Source organism: Phocoena sinus, chromosome 5, assembly GCF_008692025.1.
Source record: "Phocoena sinus isolate mPhoSin1 chromosome 5, mPhoSin1.pri, whole genome shotgun sequence".
NCBI classification, from domain to species: domain Eukaryota; kingdom Metazoa; phylum Chordata; class Mammalia; order Artiodactyla; family Phocoenidae; genus Phocoena; species Phocoena sinus.
Genome location: NC_045767.1, coordinates 138199821 through 138225194, shown reverse-complemented (window position 1 = coordinate 138225194; position 25374 = coordinate 138199821). Strand labels below are relative to the sequence as shown.

At 37.4% G+C, this 25374-nt stretch overlaps 1 protein-coding gene across 4 annotated transcripts in view; it reads left to right on the top strand.

Moving 5' to 3' along the window:
* Positions 1-25374, top strand: part of GRIA2 (glutamate ionotropic receptor AMPA type subunit 2) — a 170688-nt gene that overhangs the window by 119013 nt on the left and 26301 nt on the right. For all 4 annotated transcript variants that reach the window (XM_032632568.1, XM_032632567.1, XM_032632569.1 and 1 more), the window contains exons 7-12: positions 4896-5063; positions 5322-5426; positions 6104-6214; positions 7729-7935; positions 8427-8797; positions 13568-13766. In XM_032632568.1, the coding sequence (XP_032488459.1) occupies positions 4896-5063; positions 5322-5426; positions 6104-6214; positions 7729-7935; positions 8427-8797; positions 13568-13766 (1161 nt within the window). The remainder of the gene's footprint in view (positions 1-4895; positions 5064-5321; positions 5427-6103; positions 6215-7728; positions 7936-8426; positions 8798-13567; positions 13767-25374) is intronic.

Below are 25374 nucleotides of genomic sequence, written 5' to 3'. Positions count from 1 at the left end.
TGTGACCCTGAGAAAAACATAACTTGTAACTTGCAGTCTTCACCTACAAAATTGGAATAAAAATATTTGTTGCGTAGAGGTTTTTGTTTCTTTTCTTTTAAAGGACTTACTAGGAAACTATCCAACTCAGGTTTGGCTCGTAGAGAACTAGGTCAACCTGAATTCTTCCTTTCTCCCTCACCTTCCTTTCCAGCACTACTATGATGTAGAGCAGACATTGTTCTCCTTATTTTATCGATAAGAAACTTTGGACACTGATGCTTTAGTTAACTTGCTCAAGGCAACAGAGCTGTAAATGGCAAAATCAGGACTTGAGGCAGCCCTGATAGAAATCAGAAGGTGCTGTATTCCATGCTTTCTAAACTATACTCAGTTCAATTTCAAGTGTCAACGGATATTTGGAAAGTGGCCATTCATAGGAAATTTTGTAACACTTTGATAATGCTAAAGCCTAGTACTTCCTTTTTGAATGGCATTTCTTTTTCTATCTTCACACCGTGCAGGTAACATATGTTTCGGAACAGGTGCTATCATTATGAAGATCCATAAAATTTTATATTATAGCCCATTTATCCTCTTTGAATATTCATTAAATTTGAAATGTATATAGAACTCCTTTTCATCTCCTCTTTTTTTCTTGTTTTGGCTGTAAGACTACCCTTTCAGGTATCAGTGATTATAGTAATGCATTATTGAATAATATCTGATCACTATTGGGCCTAACAAACATGTTTAAAATGCATATTTTATTTTATTTTTGAAAAATAAGTCTCAATAAAGATACATTTGAAATGGGATAAAAAGCACATTTGGAAAATGGACCATAAAAACGTTTTCCCAGATTTCTTCTTCAAGCGTGGATAAGAGTGATTGTGAGATAGCATCACAGAACATAACGGTCCCCAGTGAGATACAAATTTCCAACTCAGCTGAGGGATTTCACAGAACATCAGGGCAGAGATGATGCATTTGTTTTCGAAGAAGGAGATCTTACATCACCATCACGTTCCCTTCAAATGAATTTACATCTAGTTTAGTGAATGGTAGAATAAAACCGAAATATTTAACTGTCCAATCAAAAACGTGATATATTTGTTGAGAAAAATAAATGAGCCACATATGCAGAACATAAACAAGAAGGAGGTACGGATACAGAATCTGTTGATTTTCTCTCAGCCCCGAATTGTGTCTATGATTGTGACTTTTAATTTACAGTGATAATAGGCTTGAGACTTGATTAGATTTGAACATTTGAAAAAGGTTGGAAGGATTTTTCTTCTTAGTGAGCTCATGCCCTGAGTCATAACGATAACACACTGCGTGGACTTAAATACCTTTAGTTCATTCAGCCTCTTCTTATTTTTTAATGTAGTTCACCAACATTTATAGACCGCTGAAACATTTAGCAGATGGCTTTATAGATTTCTCATAGTAATGTGAGCAGGGTAACTGAAGGAAGAGTCTGCCTTTTAACTGTGATCATTACTCTCAGATACAAACTGCAGTACAGGTTTCTGTTTAGCAGTGGATGGATTGCTGTATAAGAAAACAAACTAATTGGTTTCTTTTCCTCTAGGAGAATAGAGACAGTCATATAAGTGAGGCAGGAAAAAGCTGATGTGATATCTCCATTTCTCCAAGAAGTCTTTTCCTAAGTAGATATGACTTAAAACAATACTTTTGATATAATACATTTTTTTAAAAAAGGTACATGGTTATTGTAGAATACTTGGAAAAGAAATATCATGTATGTTTCCTCCCTGTTATTCTAACGATTTTGTTTATTCTTCTTTCCTTTTTTTGTTGAAGGGATATAACCATTGTTTATTACTCTCACTTTTTGTTGAAAAAACTTAACTTGTAATACTGTTTTTCACTTATTTTATAGCTAACATTATTTGTATTGTTACAAATTGTTATTAGTAGAACTTTTTAATGGCTACATAATACTTCCACAAGGCAGTAGTGTATTTTTTTTTAAGAATTTTTTTTTGATGTGGACCATTTTTAAAGTCTTTACTGAATTTGTTACAATATCGCTTTTGTTTAATGGTTTGGTTTTTTGGCTGCGAATCATGTGGGATATTAGCTCCTCAACCAGGGATCGAACCCACACCCCCTGCACTGGAAGGAGAAGTCTTAACCACTGGACTGCCAGGGAAGTCCCAGAAAGCGTGGTTTTTAAACGTTCCTTTACTCTCAGAAATCTAGGTTCCTTCTAATTTTTGCATATTACAAATGATACTGAAATGAATAGCTTGTGTGAAAATTCTCTGTATTTGAGAATATTTTCTCAGGATAAGTTCCCAGTAATTGAAAATTACATTTTCAATCCAAGAATATAAGTTGCCTAAAAGGATATGTAACAGTATATTTTGCTAATATCTTGCATGTACAGTTTGAAGGAAGAGGTTGCAGATTTTGGAAAAAATAGTGATGGGTTTTATTTAGATCCATCTAGTAGAGGTATTTCCAGGAAACTTAACTGCAGCCATCCAGGAGATATTCTAGATTTGTCAAGAAGGACTCACGAATAGGCCTGCAGTGACGTTGCTTAAGAAAATTTAGCAGTAAATGTGAATATCTTATCACAGTTAACAGCATCAATCACAGTTCTACGGGCTCAAATCATTTTCTTTTTCTTCTTTCTTCTTACCAAATTTCCCATCAAATTTGATTCATTCATTGGATAAAATGAAACTGATTCAACTAAACTATTTCATGCCAAGATTAAGTGATAACTTCACATTACCATTTTTAGCATTAAAAACTCAGAACAATTTCTGCATGTGAGGAGAGGATAATTCATACCACATAAATTACTTTCTCATTTGCTTTATTGTACCAGCTCTCATGTTAAAAATAAACAACACACGCGTCTATCCACCACTGGACCGATTTATAACACTCTAATGATATTTTGCAATTATCTGTTTATGTATCTTTTCACTGAACTGGAAGGCAATGTGAGTCCCATGAAGATAGAATCAGTATCAAGATCTCTGGCCTTCCTTCCTCCCTTCCTTCCTCTTACTGTGCCCTGGGCTCTGAGAATTCAGTGGTGACATAAGTTTTCTGCTTCCCTAGAGTAACTGTTCTATTGGGGAGGAGAGATGAAGTAGACAAAGAATGCATGAAGAAGATACTCAGATGCTGGTAGAGACTATGAAGGGGATGAACAAGGTCCCATGCAGGAGAGTGACTGGGTGGGCTGGGCAGGAAGGACACTGCTGAGGAAGTCATGTTTGAGTGAATGGATGCGATTTAAAGCCATGGACTGAATGAGATCACTTCAAGAGAGCAAGGAGGGTGATGTGAAATGGAAAATTTAGAAAATCTGTCTTAACAAATGTTCTTGTGAAGGAAACAGAAAAAGATGGTGGAAATTGGAAGGAGATATGGACCTAAAAAGCAGTTATTATATCTATCGATATCTATCTATCGAATCTGTCTATTATCTATCTATCATCATCACCCACCTATCTATCAAATCTACCTACCTACCTATTGTTTTCTTCTTTTACTTGTGGTAGGAGATACTGGAGCAGTAGAATTGCTAATAGAGATGATCCAATAGGGAAAAAAGGCTGATGCGGGATATTGAGAGTATAAGTGCATAAAAAAATGTCCTCAGGGGCATGAGGGGCGGAGTCAGTGTGAGGCTGGAGTGGCTGTCCTGAAGAAGGGGCACGGCCACCTCAAGGGATGCCAGCTCAGGACGGAGATGGAGGGAAGGTGGAGCTTGGTAGTTTTCGGTGGAAAGGTCAGCTGGTTCTGTCTGTTGGCTTCTATTTTCTTGGTGACCGGGAAGGCAGGGGAGTCAGCAGGAGAGAAAGAGAAATGTATAGAAGTATATAGGGAAGATAAAAAGAAGGTATAGAATAGTCACCTTTGAGAGTGGAAGAACCAAGTTACTGAAGAAAGCGGAGGATTATTTGGAAATGTTGAGGTCCTGTTTTGGATGTGTGGTCAAAACTTTTAGTGCCACAAAATCAGTATGATATGGCATTTCCCCCCCCAGCTTCACTGTACTTCTGTTACCTAAAGACTGAAAAATACTGAATAACAGAAATTTCCTCAGCAGTAATTAAAGCCTTTCTGTTACAATGGGATTTATCATTATTGACAGCAGCATCAAACGTAGATAAATGGCAGTATATACACATGCCATAATAATACTTATCCAGCCCCTGACCATGCCTAGTACACATGTATGGATAGTAGTTTTTTTCTGCTAGGCCCCAGGCTCCTAAAATAATCCTTCTGCCCCACTGGGATCTGAATACCATAAGCTTGTAACTAGTATTATCATAGATTATTGAAGCCTGAGGGGACCTAGAAATCATGAAGTTTGGCTGTTCTTCTAATTGAGTATCGTAATCACCTAGGAGAGTTTAAAAACAGACACTCAAAAGATCACTGCACATATATATGCACATCACTAGGGTTGGAATTAGAGATTAAGGATCCCCAAAATGATCAGTATTCTTTCCATATTGCCAGGTGAATCTCTCATTAGACAGTGGAGAAATATTGATTTGTTAATTTCATAATTTCCCATATCACCAGGTCAGGCCATAAAGTGATGCTCTAATGAGAAACTAGTTAGAAAAAACAAAAGTGAAAACATCAACACAATTATTATGAAAAGTCTCATCTGAAATAGATGAGATGTTAATATAGTTGAAAATGTTTAGAATCGAAGGGACAGTCCATAGTTCCAATATTCCATACTACTCCTCTTACATTCTTAGGTTTCTAGAGATAGAAATTGTACCTAAATTCTCAGACCCTGATATGGTGTGTATGGCAGGCAACTGGAATCTTGATTGCCAGTGTACGGTGAGCCTCTGAATTTTCTCCCATTCTTATGAAATGTGTGTGGTACTTTTCAGTATACTTCTGCTCTGACCTATGACGCCGTTCAAGTGATGACCGAAGCTTTTCGAAACCTACGGAAGCAGAGAATTGAAATCTCCCGAAGGGGGAATGCAGGAGACTGTCTGGCAAACCCAGCTGTGCCCTGGGGACAAGGGGTAGAAATAGAAAGGGCCCTCAAACAGGTCAGTCACTGAAAATGATTGTAATGTGACTTAACGATGGCCACTATTTTTTCCTGCTGAATTAGTCATTCTTGTTTTATCTCTTCTGTTTTATAAAGAGGGAGTATTATTTCCTAACTACACAAAGGTAAGTTGAAGAGCAGAAACCTAATAAGTGTCATTTTCTTGACTTGCATCCCGGGAGAGTCATCTGGTCAACCACTCTGTATCTGGTGGAAGTGAATTTATAATTGTGCTCCTTTCCCATTTCCTCATTAGGTGCAGGTTGAAGGTCTCTCAGGAAATATCAAGTTTGACCAGAATGGAAAAAGAATAAATTATACAATTAACATCATGGAGCTCAAAACGAATGGGCCACGGAAGGTAAATCATTAGCGAGTTGAAGGCATTCTCTCTGTGTGAGGAGGTGAGTTAGTGAACCCATCACCTCATCTTCCAGAATCCTGGAGACATATATTCACATAGCTGGATTCAACAACTTTCAGAAACAAATATTTTAAAATATGTTTTCTAAATAAACTCTATTTATTTCTGGTAAGTAACTCTGAAATGTAATTTTAAGATATAATAAATAAAACTGTTATACTTTTTTTTTAGACAGAGGTAGAAAAAGAGTTTAATGAGAAGAAAAAGAACTGTTCCTGAAAGATTATGGTTCGGGAGACCAAACATAGCTGGTGCAAATGTGAATGTAACTGTTCAAGTCAACATTTTTTTTTCTTCTGTTATGGCTGAAATGCCATTGTCTGGATTTTATTTATGTTTCTATATGATCACGCCCACACAAATTGCCCTTGGAGAGTGTGAAAAGTGAACACGAAGAGACAAGCCGTTTCTAAGAACTGTTTTTGTTTGTTTATTTTTATAGTCTCTTTCTATTGCTATTAGATTCACGTGCATAAAAGGTACATCTCTGTTTAGAACAAGCCTAGTTAGTGTAGGTGTAATTTCAGATTCAAACATGGGTTTGAAAATAACTCAGTGCTTTGCCAGTAGGAAGGTCATATGTCCAGGTGCCCACCTTCTGTACCCTTTTGCAGATCGGCTACTGGAGCGAAGTCGACAAAATGGTTGTTACTCTCACCGAACTCCCTTCTGGAAACGATACTTCTGGGCTGGAGAATAAGACTGTGGTCGTCACTACAATTTTGGTAATTAGCTACCTGTGCCTCTGTTTTACGTTATTTTTCTTAAGAAAAATATCTGTCAACTGGAATCGCTGCTTATGTTTAGGAGAATAACTGATACAGTGATGCTTTTGAATGTTTTAGTCATTCGCTGCATGCGTATTCTGTCAGAAGGACTCACAAACACGAGCTACGGCACTCAGAATACGTCTTATCCTCTTCAGGACTGAACTTCGGCTCCACAGATAATTGGTAACCTGGTGCTCACACGGGTGAACACCTAGGGCAAGCCTGGAAGAGCCTTCCTTGTATTCCTCCCGTGTTTTACCTTTCCGCTCCCACACGATTCTGGGTCCACTCTGTCCTTACATTCGTTACATGGTTTAATAACGTTGTCAGCTTCTCTGTATTCGTATGGAAAGGTGGACTCCTGAAAGACAAGGGTGATCTCCCTTCTTTTTAACTCCGAATCTCAGCACAGTAGTTGGCACATAGCTAGTGCTAAGTGGACGTGTATTGGCTGGATGAGACAAAATTGAACTGGATCCTGAACGTCGAGGCTTTGGATAGGTGGACGGCAGATGTTGATTATGACAAGAAGCTGTTGGGGAAATGAAATGGAGGAAACATGTGATTTTGCAGCAAAGCAGTCTGATGTCGTTTTACTACGTTGTGATGTAGTGAATTTGTGAGATTCATTATGGTAACGATATTGAGAAGAAAACACAGGTTAATAAGGGATTTGGATAACAACATTGGTTGGCACTTGGAAAAGTCTTAATAAATGTAAGCTAGATTTGAGGATTTTTGCCTGAATCATGCCACTGAGAGGAGGTATCTCACTGAACCCCAAATATCCTCAGTGCCACTTTCCAGTGGAGAAAATTTGGGGGCTGGTGTTGAGTCATGTTTTCATGCTTCCTTTTTATGGTGTTCACAGGGGGGATGCTACTCCCTAGCTATCCGTGTAGCGTAATTCTAGGATATTCTGTCTCAAAGAGCAAGTGAGCTCTCAAGTCTGAGAGGGTAGATTCCATACATCACTATGGCAACGACTCTTTGAGTCTGGGCATCACTGATCGTGGACCTGATTTCCACAAGATCCTTATCCTCGAACTCGTAGTGGCACAGGGGTTTGGGTGAACGCTGGTTCTTTGGAGTCAGGGGAGCCCTAACTTAGAATAAGAGAGTGCTGGATCCAGAGTTGACTAAAACAGATGTTAAACCACATTATTCCTCTCTAAATACTAGGATCACAAACACTACAAGGGGACATACTAACAGTTTGTGCTCTTGAGTCTCTTGTTTACTTTGGTATGGCCAGGTGCCAGCCATGTGCATGAAATATAATGAAAGATAGATGAGGACCTTTGATCAGAAGCATTATACTTAATTTTTTCCCAGTCATACTTTCCACTATCTGTATTCTACAACGTCTCTGGCTTACAGGTAATAATTAAACCAGAAGATTTGAGTGGATGCGAGTAGATCAGTAACACAGTTGTTTTGGTCAACTAGAGCACTTTCTTTCCATATAGGAATCCCCATACGTTATGATGAAGAAAAATCATGAAATGCTTGAAGGCAATGAGCGCTACGAGGGCTACTGTGTTGACTTGGCTGCAGAAATAGCCAAGCATTGTGGGTTCAAGTACAAGTTGACCATTGTTGGGGATGGCAAGTATGGGGCCAGGGATGCAGACACGAAAATTTGGAATGGGATGGTTGGAGAACTTGTATATGGGGTAAGTACTGCGCTTCTCAAAGGTAAAGTCATTACGTTTGAACTCTTGTTGAGAGAATGCTTGCCTTCCATGCAAAGTACCAATGTCTGAGATTGTGGGTTTCCCACATTGCTCTAGGAATGCTGTGTTATTTCCTTGTGCACATTTGAAGATGAAGGATGAAGTTAGAAGCAAATATGCAGATGGAGACAGGCATCTCACCTGTCTTGAAGCCTATGGGCCATATGCATTGTTCAGAGATTGCCAAGGCATAGAGGCAGATGTAGTTATCATAATCAAGCCAGAAGGGTGTACTCTGTATTTATAAACAGGAGGGATATTTGGGGAACTAATTGCTTTTCTTCTGTTAAGTATTTACTGGGATTCCACCAGGGAAATGATTATTCCCAGTTTCCTGATGTCCTTCCCTTCCCTTTGATCAAATAACGTAACCACGATTCCTCTCTGACCGTGACTCCTGGTTCTATTATTTTCCTTTGTTTCCCTTACAGAAAGCTGACATTGCAATTGCTCCATTAACCATCACCCTTGTGAGAGAGGAGGTGATCGATTTCTCAAAGCCCTTTATGAGCCTCGGGATATCAATCATGATCAAGAAGCCTCAGAAGTCCAAACCAGGAGTGTTTTCATTTCTTGATCCTTTAGCCTATGAGATCTGGATGTGCATTGTTTTTGCCTACATAGGGGTCAGTGTAGTTTTATTCCTGGTCAGCAGATTTAGCCCCTACGAGTGGCACACTGAGGAGTTTGAAGATGGAAGAGAAACACAAAGTAGTGAATCAACTAATGAATTTGGGATTTTTAATAGTCTCTGGTTTTCCTTGGGTGCCTTTATGCAGCAAGGATGCGATATTTCGCCAAGGTTGGTTACTCACCCGCTTCAACTTTGTGCATTTTAGGTCTCGAGTGGACATTCATGGTGTTTATGAATTCACTGTAAAGAAGTTAGCAGCCGCCGACTACCTGTCCAAGCAGTGTAAGACTCGTAAGGACAGACTCTTACCGTCGGCGTAAGCCTGTGAAATATTTGAGCAATGTTCTTTGAACGTTGATCCTATATTTCCCTGGTGAGATTATACACACCATGGAGAGGCTATAAAATGCATAAGGTTCCTATCATTTCATGCCTTCTTGGAGGGGTACCGTGTTTTTGCTGCATATTCTCATTTTACAGTCATCTGTGTGTTGATCCACAGACCTGTATATGGGAAAATGGGCAACATTACTTACTAACTACAAAAGCGACAAAACTCCATTTGCACACATCTCATCTCTCTCTCTCTTTTTTCTTCCCCCCTATCATTAGCTCATGGAAATGACATGAGAGAGATATTTGTAAAATTTGTGTTTTTTTAAAAGGTTAGGTTGCTGGGTTAAAAAGAATGTATGATAATATATTTTCCAAGTATCTAGAAATATATAGGCGGGTGATAGTGACGGCTGATTGTTACAAACGCTTGTGCCGTATTGAATGGCAATACACACACAGGATGGGATAAATTCCTACATCCCTACTCTCATTATAATATTTTAATTCCTGCCCTAGAATGCCTAAATACAATGAACGTATCACAAAACACACATTGCCTTTATTCGTGTCACGTACATGATTAAGAATGATAGCCATGTCTGGTTCTTCAGAGGAATAAATCCTACTTTTCCTAATGAGGTTGCTTTCACATTTAAAGCCTATATGATTATTGATCTACCGGCACATCTTAATTTGGGCTCAGTTACCCTCCTTTGAGTCTGTGGGTATCTTAATAACTACCAGAGGCAATGGCTTCTTAAATACCATTTCATTATTGTTAGTTTTTGAGCACTTTGGGGATAAGAAGTGGTTAATTTCAAAAACCTATATGTGAAGCTCAAAATTTTGTATCTTCCGCGACCTTTTCTGTATACTACACCCATCAAGATAAAGGGACTATATCATGTATGCAGAAATTATCAATGACCTACTTCTCAGATAGCAGGGCACATTCTTATGAATTTTATGGATCTGAACAATCTTTATTCCATCAAATTCCCTGTGGCTTCTCTATGGAACTGCACTAAATTAGAACTATATCAATGGCACTTGCATTGCATATATAGAGAGATATATAATTCTAGTGTATAGCATATAATAATAATTATTACATACTATATATATATATATATAATTATGACCTCTGACAAAACATGTAAGATTCATAGTTCCATCTCTATAGTTGATCTGATTGAACTTAAAGGCATAAAGAGAAGTTTCTAATGATGAAGGAGGAAAATACTAACCAGATTGGAATCTCAGAGAGCACTGTAGCTCATAATAATAATGAAGTGATTCATCTTTGGTAAGAAGGCTCTTGAAGTCTGATGTTACCATAGTCCTAAGATATCAGGCAATTATCCTAGGGTTCCACAAACTATGCTCTGCCTTTTGAATAAGCAGGAGAAGCATGTGAAGGTTCCTTAGGACACAGGACATATCGACCTGGGTTCCCATCGATGGACCCAGGTTTGTTTGCCCCGCTCCTCATGCACCAGGGCTCTGAAGGTTTTGGCCTCCAGTGCTTGTCTAGGAGCAGAAAACATATTGACACATAGGAGCTGGGGCACAAGGGACATTTAACAATCTGTGTTTTCCCAGGGTCCACTATGACATAGTGACATTCTAATTTTCAACAAGCCTGCTTCCTAAAATATTATCTTTTTTCTTCATTTGTGGTTTCATTCATGAGTCATGACTCACTAAACTTCCACATGTAATCATTTTTATTTCCTGGTAAGATGTATCAATTTTAGATAGCATATTTTTCCTTGTTAGCATTTTTTGGCCACAGAATATATATGAATAGATATACACGTGTATATATATATATATATATATATATGTATATATATATAAGCAAAATTCACTTTATTAAAAATTTCAAGCATATGTATCTTTCACTTTATGGTATATGTGCATTTACCAATTGAACTTACTACCTAATATTGGGAAATTCAAGGAGTTTTTTAAATGAACCAAACTATCATTTTTTAGAATGCAATGATGGTAACTCTAGATTAGGAAAGAATAGAGCAGCTTAGTACCTAAAAAAACTTAATAATAATGTATGAAATCCACAGATCACTTTAGAGATGCCCTTTATATATTTTAAACGATATTTATCAACTTTTTCCAAGTAAAATATGGTATGGAACTCTATTATTTATATGAGTAGAACACATTTAAATTTTAATATAGAACGGTTTATTGAAGTGAATTGGTCATTGCCTGAAATTAAGTTTAGAATATGTTAACTGTAGTTTTGTGGAGACTAGGACCACAGAATTATGAGAGCAAAATGTTGTAAAGTTGACTCTTATTCTCCGGTTTTCTTCTTCTTTTTCTTTTTTTCCCCCCCCAATATCCTTAAAGGATTAAAATGATTAAAAAATTTCATTCCGGGCTTCCCTGGTGGCGCAGTGGTTGAGAGTCCGCCTGCCGATGCAGGCGACACGGGTTCGTGCCCCGGTCTGGGAGGATCCCACATGCCGCGGAGCGGCTGGGCCCGTGAGCCATGGCCGCTGAGCCTGCGCGTCCGGAGCCTGTCCTCCGCAACGGGAGAGGCCACAACAGTGAGAGGCCCGCGTAACGCATAAAAAAAAAAAAAAAAAAAAAAAATTTCATTCTTAAAATAATTATTTAATAGAAATTTAAAAGAAATGGCAGAATATGTGCATTTATTTGCTCCGTTAGTGCAGACACTGAGAGACGAAAGTTATTTTTAATTAGAAAAACATTTTTGTCTGTCACCATGAAACATAATATTGAATTTCTCAGGAACTCATTCGGAATCGTAATTGATCCTTTGAAAACACTTACAAGTAAATAATAAATTGCTCAAGAATTCTGTTTTGAATGATGCACAAGTCGAATAAATTTTGGGGGTTATCTCACACACTGTAAACAAACTGGCATATTTAATTAAATTTACAACTAGAACAGAGTGACTTATAAAAATGATTCTCAAATATATTACAAATAAACCTGAAATGTATAGTATCAAAAGCAATTACCATGCAATCCGTTTTGTTTTAAGGGCTGTGAGTAGTCAGATACTGAATCTGCCCTCTTCAGTATAGGTTACATGTCATATAATTATACCTTCCATTGTGACGGAATAAATAGTGAACATTTTGAGAGTGGCTGTGTCTACGTAGGGTTTTTCCAAAATCAAAATGTATTTAATATCCTTTTCAGAGTATAAGTGAGACTTGTTTAAGTTTTTTCCATTCTATCATATTTGTTTCATTCTTTGCAACTCTTAGAGACTGGTAAAGGCTCTTAATTATATTATTATTATTTTTTCATTGCTTGTGTGCTCTCTCTCTTTTTCTCTTTTATTTTAGCTGCAGATGTTTTTATCCAAAAATCTTTACTTTTAGCTTCACCCCTTTTCTTGACTGCTTGAGTAGTTTTTTCTACAAATACGACCTAATAATTTGATGTAGTATCTGTGTTTCATCAAAAATATTTCTTGTTATTAATTGTCAGGAGGTTTAGTTTAGGTCATAAATTGGCACATTTTCATGATTTAAATTTTTAGAAGTGTTACCTCTTCACTGTAGAGGGTTTAATTTTTAGGCATAACAGAGTTATTAACAAAAAAGAAAAAGTTATTATACTGGTGTGTTAATACTACTCAAATACCATTATATGTAGAACCCCACCAAATCTTACCAAATAATACCCTATATATCTCTTTCTGTATCTACATGTCTACATTTATCTACCTAGGGTTTATCTACCAGTAAATTACTGGGAATCAATTAAGCTTTTGAAAAGTATTTTAAGTAAGAATTTATGGTCACAGAAATATTGTTATTATACTTCAGACTAGGAATTTATATCTTGGCAAAGTTTTACATGTCTAATTTTTTCTCCTTGAGTTTTGTTTTTTTTTCTTAAGCAGGAGGCACAAAGGAACAGGGTCATAGCTGTCCATGCCCTGAAGCATCAGAGTTTTATTCATTAAGAATAATATTTTGTGTCATACTTTGTTTATAGTATCACTATTTTCCATTTTTATCTTGTACTGTATCTAAAACCTATGTTTCTGCACAAAAAGAAATACCTAATGAAATTTTGGACCTTTTTTGAGGGTTTTGGAACTTCATTGGCTGGATTAAAAGGAGGGTTTCTTCGGTGTTTAAAGCCACATCTGTGGTACATACTCTTTTATTTTTGATATTTAATTTTGTTTGTCGACGTTGTTCTGAGTTTTGCTGTTGATCTTAGATTCTATTGTTCGTTTACTTCTGTCATGAGTGGATAAAGTAGTATGAGCATTGGATAGATTATTTGCACATTTCTTGAAATTGATTGTTACGATATTTCATACCATAAGCTATTTGGCCATGATATCTATGAAAGAATCTCAGGAATCTGAAGTTCTGCCTCTGGATGTCTCATCAAATCTAGCAAATCTGTACTCCTTGCTCAGAAGGTTTAATAATTTCAAGTATCATCAACTAGCAGATATATTGAAAAGTATAAAGTTAAATATTTCCCTATAAATCGATATTTGCATAATACTGCTAACTTGTTTTCTTATGAGGTCATTCATTTCGCTTTACAAATCCGTTTCGTACTTGTTACCAGATCCCTGTCTGGGCGCATTGTTGGAGGAGTTTGGTGGTTCTTTACCCTGATCATAATCTCCTCCTACACGGCTAACTTAGCTGCCTTCCTGACCGTAGAGAGGATGGTGTCTCCCATTGAAAGTGCGGAGGATCTTTCTAAGCAAACAGAAATTGCTTATGGAACATTAGACTCTGGCTCCACTAAGGAATTTTTCAGGGTAAGAGATTCTGCTTCCTAACTTCTGATTTTGTTCTTGTAATTAAACTTTGTGCCCCCTTGCCCCTCCTCCCATGGTCTACACAAAAGTGCTATGCGCAAGTAATTTCCATCCCTGTCTCTAATTCTATTTCTGGTTTTTTTTTAAATTTTATATTGGACTATAGCTGATGTACAATGTTGTGTTACTTTCAGTTGTACAGCAAAGTGATTCAGTTATACATATACATATAATTTATTCTTTTGCAAATTCTTTTCCCATTTAGCTTATTACAGAATATTGATTGAGTAGAGTTCCCTGTGCTATACAGTAGGTCTTTGTTGGTTGTCTATTTTATATATAGTAGAGAGTAGAGTGTATGTTAATTCCAACCTCATAATTTATCCCACCTGCTGTTTCCCCTTTGGTAACCATAAGTTTGTTTTCTTTGTCTGTTTATAACCTTGACTCTACCCCGCTCCCTTCCCTACCGCTATACTTAGCACTATCTCTATCCTTTTGTTTGATTCCTGACTCCTTCGGAGAAAAACACTTTTTGCAAAGAAATCTAGTTTTTTAAAAAAATTGATTGACCTTTTGGAACAAAATTGAAGCAAAGTATAGTTAAATTTAGGTGATTATTTTTAAAAGAAAAGGATGTTGTATTTCGTTTTATGTTAAAGCATGGCTTCCATCTATCTTACATAATTTACAGTTGAAAACTCACTTTCCAATCCGTTATGTTAATTCTAAGTCAGGAAACAGATTGTGTTCATATGTGGAAATTCCAAACTTTCTGTTAAACCCTCCAAGAAAAGGCTAACAAAGGCCTTCAACTTCTCGACTTTTAAAATGGGAATCATAATTACAACGTGTCTATTAAACGTATTTTAGTTTTTAAAAGATCTGTGGCCTTATTTATTATGGTCTCTGTTTATGGGCACCAGTCCAGAGGCTGATGTTGGTATAACTTTCTTTCATTATACTATTATCTCTCTGTAAGAACTCATTCTATTAAAATGCCTAAATATAGCAGGTAAACTTTGGTATTGACATTAAGCCAAATGCGGGGCATACGATGGTCTCTGATAATCCATCTTCGGGTGTACCTAACTTTGAGTGAGATCCAGGCCAGTTTACTTCTGCATTAGGATTAGGACTTTCAACGTCCAGTCGAAGTGGTAGACTGTATTTTGAAGACTGTCTCCTTCTGCATTGCCACTGGTCTCTTTTCCAAATAACATGAGTTGTGCTCCAGATATCACGGGAGAAAAAGTGGTGTTGTCAGACGGCTGACAACAGAAAATAACTTGGCTGTACGTGGGGTGGGCAGGACCTTGACTCCTCCACTAGGTACCGCGACGTAAGCCGAGATGTGGTCCGTCTGTCAGCAGTACTTTGACTTTGATGCTGTGTATGAACGCTGTAATGCAGATTTGTTACTAATGACAATTTACTGCTACTTCTGAAAATAGTTGCAGTACTCTTGATATAACACAGTGCTCTAGCCTGATCATAACAATGGACCTATTAAAATAGATGAGAATATCGCATGATTCTCAATTAGAAGTGTATTTGAAACATTTTTAAATTGTTTGTGTCCCGATAGGGCTTGCTTTTATTTTACTGGTATATTTTACTGGTATATTTATTTTACTGGTATATTTTACCGGTATATTTATTGGTATATTTTACTGGTATATTATTTACTGGTATATATATTTATTTTACTGGTATATATTTACTGGTATAAATATATTTACTGGTATATATATTTACTTTACTGGTATATTTACTGGTATATTTTATTGGTATTCCGCGCTCTTGAAGTAAATGAGCCCTATGAACGAGGCAGAGACTTGTTAGATCGTATGGTTTACGTAGCGCTCCTTATATTGACGAAAATAACCGTAATTGCTTCCAGACACTGTCTGTTGAGAGTTACTCTCGTTAGCTTGTTTGGACAACAAGAGGACCAACTCTTCTCGTCGACTGCACTTTCAGGATCTCGGAGCTTTTCAGTGTACCTGAACTCGATCATAGAAACACGCGCCGTAATCAGCGGGATGCCAAGATTTCATGATTAGAATATGCAAATTCCCCAGGAGACAGGGTGAGAAGGCTGTGTGACTCTGGGCAAAGGATGCTGCTACTCTTGTGTTTCAGCTCAGTAACCCCATGGAGACCATGGTCCCCACGTGCAGCGCACACACAAACTCACACACACACATGCGCGCGTGCACACACGCTGACATATCTGTGGGGTGCCACTCGCCTATATAGGATCGTGGTGCTTTCCTTCTCTAGAATAATAGAGAAGTGATGTGAGTATTTCGGCAACCTGATAACCTTTATGCGTGTAGTTTCCCAAAGCAGTTTCTTATGCGTCATCTCTGAATCTCACAGTATTTCTGTCTGATAGTTGGGGCGATCACTTTTGTTTGCAATGTTGTGCGTTATTAAATTTAAGCTCGGATAAATGTGAGGACTTGACCAAGTTCTAGCAGATAACAAGTGTGCCGAGGACTTTTACTCCTAAAGAGTGCTTTCCGTACACTGTTTTTCCTTCCTTCCTCCGGATTTACTTTGCTGCTCTCCTGCTGTGTTTCGGTCACCTCCGTGTTGGCATATGTCATGTTAGAGGATTATAATGGTGGAAATCCAGACGGGGCCTCACAGTTCCTCTCAATATACCTTCAAAAGGAATTGTTGATGCGTGACCTTGGCTAGGTCTCAGCGCTATAGCATAGCAGTCAGCTACTCCTTATCTAGAGAAGGAAGGTGTGGGCTCAAAAGTACTTAAAAGCCACACTGTTCATTCTGTTTGTACCAGTGAAGGGAGGCTAATGGAAGAGCACACATCGCCAAAGTGAATAGGAGCATGGCTGTTAATCCCACCATTAAAACACGGCATGGCTGTGATTTGGGAAAGTATGTACAAAAGGTGTGTTTCTTTAAAAGTTGGATTAAATAAAAAGGTGCTGCTAAATTGAGTAATTTTGAATAGTTTTTCTAACTGTATTAATGTTGGATAATTGGGTACCACGGTGACAATAGTGAGGGCAATCTTAATTTTGCTTCTGACTCTCAGAGGTGTTTTCAGAGATACTCCGGCTTGCAGCGGTAGCCATCGCATCTCATACCTTTCCCCACAGAGTTTATTGCTTTAGTATATGGAAATTGAGTAAGAAATTCCTTTTTGTAAAAAAAAGAATTTCTCTTATAGAGTGTTATTCTAAACGTATTGGATGAGATGAAGCTAATTCATAGACATTATAAAGGCAAAATATCATTGATTTTTCATTTTTCCCCTTAAGACCTAGGTTATATTCTACAATCTGTCTATTAGCAGTAGTCTGGTTGAGTTTCTAAGCTTATGGTGGAAAGAGGTGCAAAGGAAATGCTCCTTGCTTCTGTTCCTAAAACTAATATTCACCACAAGCTTGGGTTGTCCTCTCTCTCAACTGTCCTTTAACCTCAGGGGCGTTTGGGGCTCCTGGAAGGTGGGTGCAGGACAGGGTGAGTGATGGGAGATTGACCATCGTGGTGCCTGATCCTCCAGGAGTGGGGATGCAGAGGGAGTGGGCCGGCCCCAGACTGAGGACAGGTACTGTGCTTTTTGTTCTCTGGCTGTCTCATATTTAATACTTACTCTAATGCCCGAGACAGCTCATGACACGTGGAAGACACAACTTTTACCAGTTGCTAATACTTAACGTTCTAACAGTTATCTTGTGTTTCCTAATATGGCTTAATTTGGCTTTACTGATAGCTTTTTGTTTCTTATGCTGTTTATGAAGAGGGATTTTATCATTTATATTATTATAAACTTTCTACTATCACAGTGTCTATCAGAAAGTCAACTTTCTGATTTTATCACAGCAGGAGCTTTGGATTTAGCCATCGGAGAAACTGATTTGAGAAGGTAGTCACTGTCTGAATTTTAAAGATGTATAGCTAACTAAAAGATGGAAAAATAACTTGTTTAAGACCATTTAGAGATTAAAGGGCCAGTTTTAAAACAGAATTCGGAGTTCTGAGAGCCTAGTCTTTTGTCTCAGTATTAACTAATGATACATTAATGATAATTAACTAAAGATACATCTTTGAAGGGATGAAAGCATCTTATATCAAATTATAAGAAGAATATTTCATCTCATTTATACGAAACTGTTTTGTCATCGTTAGGATGATAATTACTCAATTTAAATCTAAAGATTTTTTAACTCAGATTTCAGGTACATAATTTAATAATTATGGGTTATATTAATATTGTTTTAGGGAAGTCAGCGTGTGTGCATTAGTTTTAGAATTCCGATTCAAGCTGTAAATTTTCTAATTTAAAAATCTATATGTTCTTTAAATGATAATCAGTAAAAGAAATATGAATGGAATATTTACTTTGTTGTGCTAGAGAGAGGAAACAGGGGACAATCTTGTAACCAGCAAGATGTGTGAGGAAATAGACCCTGCATCTTCCTTTTCCAGAGCTTTCTGCTCACGGAACCCGTGTACATCCTCGTATAGAGTGAAAGGTAAAGTCTGACTCATTTTGGAGCTGCTGTTCTTGCCTAATTATAGCGCCACTGTAACACACCTATAATTAAGAAAGAATTAGGCTATCAATTATACGCCACTATTTTTAGACTTTCACATTTTGATAATTTCTTCTCTCAATAAAAGAGGACAGATCTTGAATTAGATGAGCAGAAGATGATTTTGTAAGAACTGTGTGCATTATTTTCCTACAGAAACTTAGATGTGGGGAATAGAAAATGGCTTTATAAATAAACCTACCATTGGCCTGTCAATCCATGAAACAGAAGTATTAACTTGCAAAAAGGAAGTACTTCATGCCTATCCTAAACCCCACACTGCAATCTGTTTATCTTACTCGGTGTGTCTCTGAGTGAGTGGTCTCCTTTAATTATGCTGGCGTTGGAACGAAGAGGTTCTAAAATATGGTCAAAATAAAGGTATTCCCCTTCTCATTAAATGAAGTTAATTATGCCGTTCTCAGAAGATTGATTTAGTCAGATAATAATCCATATTGTTGTTATCCAGCACTGTAGACTTTTCACAGAGTTTCCAGAGAGTATAAATGAGATAAATACATAGTATTAATGCAGGTGTGCCCTACCTGACTGAAAAGACTGGTTTGAAATTTTCCTTTACCATATAATAACCACAAATACAAGAGAATTACAATAATTTATCCTTTTAAAGGCAGCGACCTTTTTTTTCAATTCCTTCTCTAGCATAAGATACACTTATTTACGTTAATATGTAAAATATTGATTGCAATATATTTGTAAATAAAAGTGTTTTAGCCATTATAGCAGCTTCTGTATAGAGCCGCATTAAGTGCTATTTCATTATAGTTACATTTTGTTCCACTTATTGCTTGTGTTTAGCAATAATGCAAGCATGATTTCCTTACTGATACTTTATAGAACAGATTTCACTAATTTGTGGTGGTTCTCCATACTTATTTATTTCTGGTATAGCTAAAGATCTTTCTGCCATAGTTTCCTATATATCACCTATTTCTGTGTGGGTAGAAATATGTATATATACCTAGCTTTGTATATATAAATGTACAGATACATACACATATTTCTTGACTTCATATACATGAATACATATACATACACTATATTATATCTTTCAAATATTAGGGAGATGAAGTGGGTACAGTTGACTATATGTATGTTACTAATATCAAAATAGACCCTTTACAGATCTTTCAGTCACATGCTTAACTCTTTAAATAGTTTCTAAAGCACTCAGTACTAAATCAATGCTGAATGTGAATAAATTAGGAACAAACAGCACTACATGGATATGTTCTAAGTCACTCTGGTGTGGTTAGTCATATTATTACAGATTTTTCTTCCTTAGTTTTTTGGGGAGCTTGATTAGTCATGAAAGTCTGCACAGCTGACAATTCTGCATGTCCAAGACTTCTCTAGATAAGCCAGGACAAGTTCAAATCATTTGCTCCCTGCTTGGCAGTTTTCTTTCTCTGGCATTTTAAATGTTCTCACCATTCCACACAGCATCTGAGGACAGTACTGATTTTTTTTTTTTTTTAGTGATCATATTTTTAATGCAGTATGATGTATAAAGTGCACAGATCTTAAGTGACAGCTCAATGAATTTTTACATATATATGCACCCATATAACCATCACTTAGGTCAAGGTGAGGCTCCCAGTCCATACTCAAACGTAGCCACTCTTCTGACTTCTGTCACAAAAGTATTCTACTTTCGTCTGTTCTTGACCTTCCTGTAAATGGAATTATACACTCCTTAGTCTTCGTGTCTGGTTTTATTTGATCATCATCATGTCTGTGAAATTCACTTATGTTGTTGCATGTAACAGTAACAATAGTTTGCTCTTTTTTTTACTACTCTGTAGTATTCCATCATATAAGTATATTATAATTGATCCATTCTACCATTGGTGGACATTTGGGCTGTGTATAATTTTTGGCTTTTATGTCTAAAGCTGCCATGAACATTCCTGTACACATCTTTCAGTGCACACGTGCACTCATTTCTCTTGGGTTTATACATAAGAATAAAACTACTAAATTATAGGATGGGTGCATATTTAGCTGTGGAAGATATTGCCAAATAGTTTTCAATAGTGCTTGTAACAATTTAAACTCCCAGCAACAATGTATGAGAGTTCCAGTTGCTCTACCTCCTCAGAAGTACTATGTACCACGAGCCTTATTAGTTTTAGCCATTCTGGCAAGTGTGTATTTCATCCATTATGGTGAGTGTGTATTTTATTGTGGTTTTAATATGCATCTATCTGAGAAGTAATGATATATGGAATACCTTTTTATATCTTTATTAACCATTTGGAAATTTTCACTTGTTAAGTGCCTGTTCAAGTCACTTGTTAATATTTATTGGGTTGTCTGTCTTTTTCCTATTGATTTGCTGGGCTTCTTTAAATTTTAATGAAATGAGTTTTTGGTCTGATGTATTATTATACACACCTTCTCTTTGGTTTGCTTTTCCACTTTCCAAATGGTGACCTTTGAAAACCAGAAAGCACTAATTTTTATGAAGTCCAATATACCAATCTTTTCTTTTATGGTTAAGGATTTCTGTGTCCTGTTTAATAAATCTTTGCCCCAATATTATGAAGATGTTCTTCTACTAAAAGCTTGTTTTACCATTCATATTAGGCATACAATTCATCTAGCACTGATATTTGATATGGTGTGAGACAGTAGCCAAAGTTCATTTATTTCTTTTTTAACAACTTTATTGGAGTTTAATTGCTTTACAGTGGTGTGTCAGTTTCTGCTGTATAACAAAGTGAATCAGCTATACGTATACATACATCCCCATATCCCCTCCCTCTTGCATCTCCCTCCCACCCTCCCTATCTCACCCCTCTAGGTGGTCACAAAGCACCAAACTGATCTCCCTGTGCTATGCGGCTGCTTCCCACTAGCTATCTATTTTACATTTAGTAGTGTATATACGTCCATGTCACTCTCTCACTTCATCCCAGCTTGCCCTTCCCCCTCCCCGTGTCCCCAAGTCCATTCTCTACGTCTGTGTCTTTATTCCTGTCCTGCCCCTAGGTCCGTGAGAAACATTTTTTTTTTTAGATTCCATATATATGTGTCAGCATACGGTATTTGTTTTTTCTCTGACTTACTTCACTCTGTATGACAGACTCTAGGTCCATCCACCTCACTACAAATAACTCAATTTCGTTTCTTTTTATGGCTGAGTAATATTCCATTGTATACATGTGCCACATCTTTATCCACTCATCTGTCGATGGACACTTAGGTTGCTTCCATGTCCTGGCTATTGTAAATAGGACTGCAATGAACATTGTGGTACATGACTCTTTTTGATTTATGGTTTTCTCAGGGTATGAGCCCAGTAGTGGGATTGCTGGGTCATATGGTAGTTCTGTGTTTAGTTTTTTAAGGAACCTCCATACTGTTCTCCATAGTGACTGTATCAATTTACATTCCCACCAACAGTGCAAGAGGGTTCCCTTTTCTCCACACCCTCTCCAGCATTTATTGTGTTTGTAGATTTTTTGATGATGGCCACTCTGACCGGTGTGAGATGATACGTCATTGTGGTTTTGATTTGCATTTCTCTAATAATTAGTGATGTTGAGCGTCTTTTCATGTGCCTCTTGGCCATCTGTATGACTTCCTTGGTGAAATGTCTATTTAGGTCTTCCCCCCACTTTTTAACTGGATTGTTTGTTTTTTTGATATTGAGCTCCATGAGCTGTTTGTATATTTTGGAGATTAGCCCTTTGTCTGTTGTTTCACTGGCAAATATTTTCTCCCATTGTGAATGTTGTCTTTTCGTCTTGTTTATGGTTTCCTTTGCTGTGCAGAGAAGCTTTTAAGTTTAATTAGGTCCCATTTGTTAATTTTTGTTTTTATTTTTATTGAAGTATATGCAATTAATATGCAGAAATCTGTTATTTTTCTCTTCACTAATAACAAACTATCAGAGAAATTAAGAAAAAAATTTACAATTGTACCAGTAATAATAAAATACCTGGGAATAAATTTAACCACGGAGGTGGGGGTTGTCTTTTTGTCTTGTTTATGGTTTCCTTTGCTCTGCAAAAGCTTTTAAGTTTAATTAAGTCCCATTTGTTTATTTTTGTTTTTATTTCCGTTACTCTAGGAGGTGGGTCAAAAAAGATCTTGCTGTGGTTTATGTCAAACAGTGTTCTTCCTATGTTTTCCTCTAAGAGTTTTATAGTGTCTGGCCTTTACATTTAATTCTTTAATCCATTTGGAGTTTATTTTTGTGTATGGTGTTAGGAAGTGTTCTAATTTCATTCTTTTACATCTAGCTGTCCAGTTTTCCCAGCACCACTTATAGAAGAGACTGTCTTTTCTCCATTGTATATTCTTGCCTCCTTTTTAAAAAATAAGGTGACCATATGTGTGTGGGTTTATCTCTGGGCATTCTATCCTGTACCACTGATCTATATTTCTGTTTTTGTGCCAGTACCATACTGTCTTGATTACTGTAGCTTTGTGGTGTAGTTTGAAGTCATGGAGCCTGATTCCTCCAACTTCATTTTTCTTTCTCAAGATTGCTTTGGCTATTCGGGGTCTTTTGTGTTTCCATAGAAATTGTAAAATGTGGGTTTTTTTGGTAAAATGTTTTGTTCTAATTCTGTGAAGAATGGCATTGGTAGTTTGATAGGGATTGCACTGAATCTGTAGATTGCTTTGGGTAGTATAGTCATTTTCATAATGTTGATTCTTCCAATCCAAGAACATGGTATATCTCTTTATCTGTTTGTATCATCTTTAATTTCTTTCATCAGTGTCATAGTTTTCTGCATATGGGTCTTTTGTCTTCTTAGGTAGGCTTATTCCTAGATATTTCATTCTTTTTGTTGCAATGCTAAATGGGAGTGTTTCCTTAATTTCTCTTTCAGATTTTTCATTGTTAGTGTATCAGAATGCAAGAGATTTCTGTGCATTAATTTTGTATTCTGCAACTTTATCAAATTCATTGATTAGCTCTAGTAGTTTTCTGGTAGCATCTTTAGGATTCTCTATGTATAGTATCATGTCATCTGTAAATGACATGTAAATGTGTTGTTCATTATTGTTTGTTTGCTCTTTAGTTCTTGTAGGTCCTTGTTAAACATTTCTCGTATTTTCTCCATTCGATTTCCAAGATTTTGGATCACCTTTACTATCATTATTCTGAATTCTTTTTCAGGTAGACTGCCTGTTTCCTCTTCATTTGTTAGGTCTGGTGGGTTTTTACCTTGCTCCTTCATGTGTGTTTCTCTGTCTTCTCATTTTGCTTAACTTACTGTGTTTGGGGTCTCCTTTTTGCAGGCTGCATGTTCGTAGTTCCCGTTGTTTTTGGTGTCTTTCCCCAGTGGGTGGGGTTGGTTCAGTGGTTTGTGTAAAATTCCTGGTGGAGGGACTGGTGCCTGTGCTCTGGTGGGTGGGGCTGTATCTTGTCCTTCTTGTGGGCAGGGCTCCAGCCGGTGGTGTGTTTTGGTGTGTGTGTGAACTTAGTATGATGTTAGGCAACCGCTCTGCTAATAGGTGGGGTTGTGTTCCTGTCTTGCTTGGTGTTTGGCATGCAGCCTCAAGCCCTGGAGCTTGCTGGCCTTTGGGTGGAGCTGGGTCATAGTGTGGAGGCAGAGATCTCTGGGAGAGCTCTCGCTGATTGATATTACCTGGGGCTGGGAGGTCTCTGGTGGTCCAGTGTCCTGGACTCGGCCCTCCCACCTCAGAGGCTCAGGCCCAACACCTGGCTGGAGCAAGAAGACCCTGCCAGCCACATGGCTCATAATAAAAGGAAGAAAGAAAAAAAAAACAAAACAAAGGCAGAACCCTAAGACAAATGGTAAAAGCAAACCTAAACAGACAAAATCCTAGAAAGAAGCAAACACATACTCACAAAAAGGGAAAAAGGAAGAAAAAAAAAAAGATATAGAGCAACCAAACCAATAAAGAAATCCACAATGATAATAAGTACTAAAGACTAATCTAAGATAAACATAAAACCAGAAAAAAATTCAACACAGAAAGCAAACCCCAAGTCTACAGTTGCTCCCAAAGTCCACCTCCTCAATTTGGGATGATTCGTTGTCTGTTCAGGTATTCCACAGATGAAGGTACATCATGTTGATTGTGGAGATTTAATCCGCTGCTCCTGAGGCTGCTGGGAGAGATTTCCCTTTCTCTTCTTTGTTCACACAACTCCCTCCCAGAGATGCAGGTCCCGTCCCTATTCTTTTGTCTCTGTTTTTCCTTTTTCTTTTGCCCTACCCGGGTACGTGGGGAGTTTCTTGCCTTTTGGGAAGTCTGAGGTCTTCTGCCAGCATTCAGTAGATGTTCTGTAGGAGTTGTTCCACTTGTAGGTTTATTTTCGATGTGTTTGTGAGGAGGGAGGTTATCTCAATGGCTTTACTCTTCTGCCATCTTGAAGGTCCCCCCAGTATTGAATTCTTAAAGACTTAAGGCTGCTTAACTCTTTAAGCTAAGCTTAAGCTGCCTGGGATATGTCTGTGTTCTATCATTTCAGCTGAAAGTGGCTGGTTTAACAGTGAAAGAAATCTCTAAATTTTATAAGACTTGGCCATTTCCTTTAAAATCAGTTTAAAGACCTTGCATTTCATTAAGCGGTTTCCAAATTCAGAGATAAATGTATGAGAGACCATACTGCATGGTCCTTTGTGGGATCAAAGTGCTGTGGAAGGAAAAAGAAAAGGGTATGTCTACTTGCTGAGTTATGATTATTGTGTAACGTGGTAGCTTCTCTGACAATAACTATGTCATTTTGGTCCTTGTCCTCTTTCCATGGCCGTTCTCAGCAAATGTCTGTGTCCATCTGGTCATTTCATTTAGAGCTCACCCTGTGACTCAAAGGAGAGATGAGAACTCACATTATCCACTGGAAGGATAATCTGACTCTTACCAAATTACAGGAGGCTTTCTGTCATCGTCCATATTAAAGAGAAAATGCTCCCGTGCTCCTTTCACATTACCATCAGGTCACGAGCGTAATTGTTCCAGCCACAAAGGTTCAAACAATAGATGAAATTTGAGATTAGTCTCTCATCTCAGAACTCTTCTAA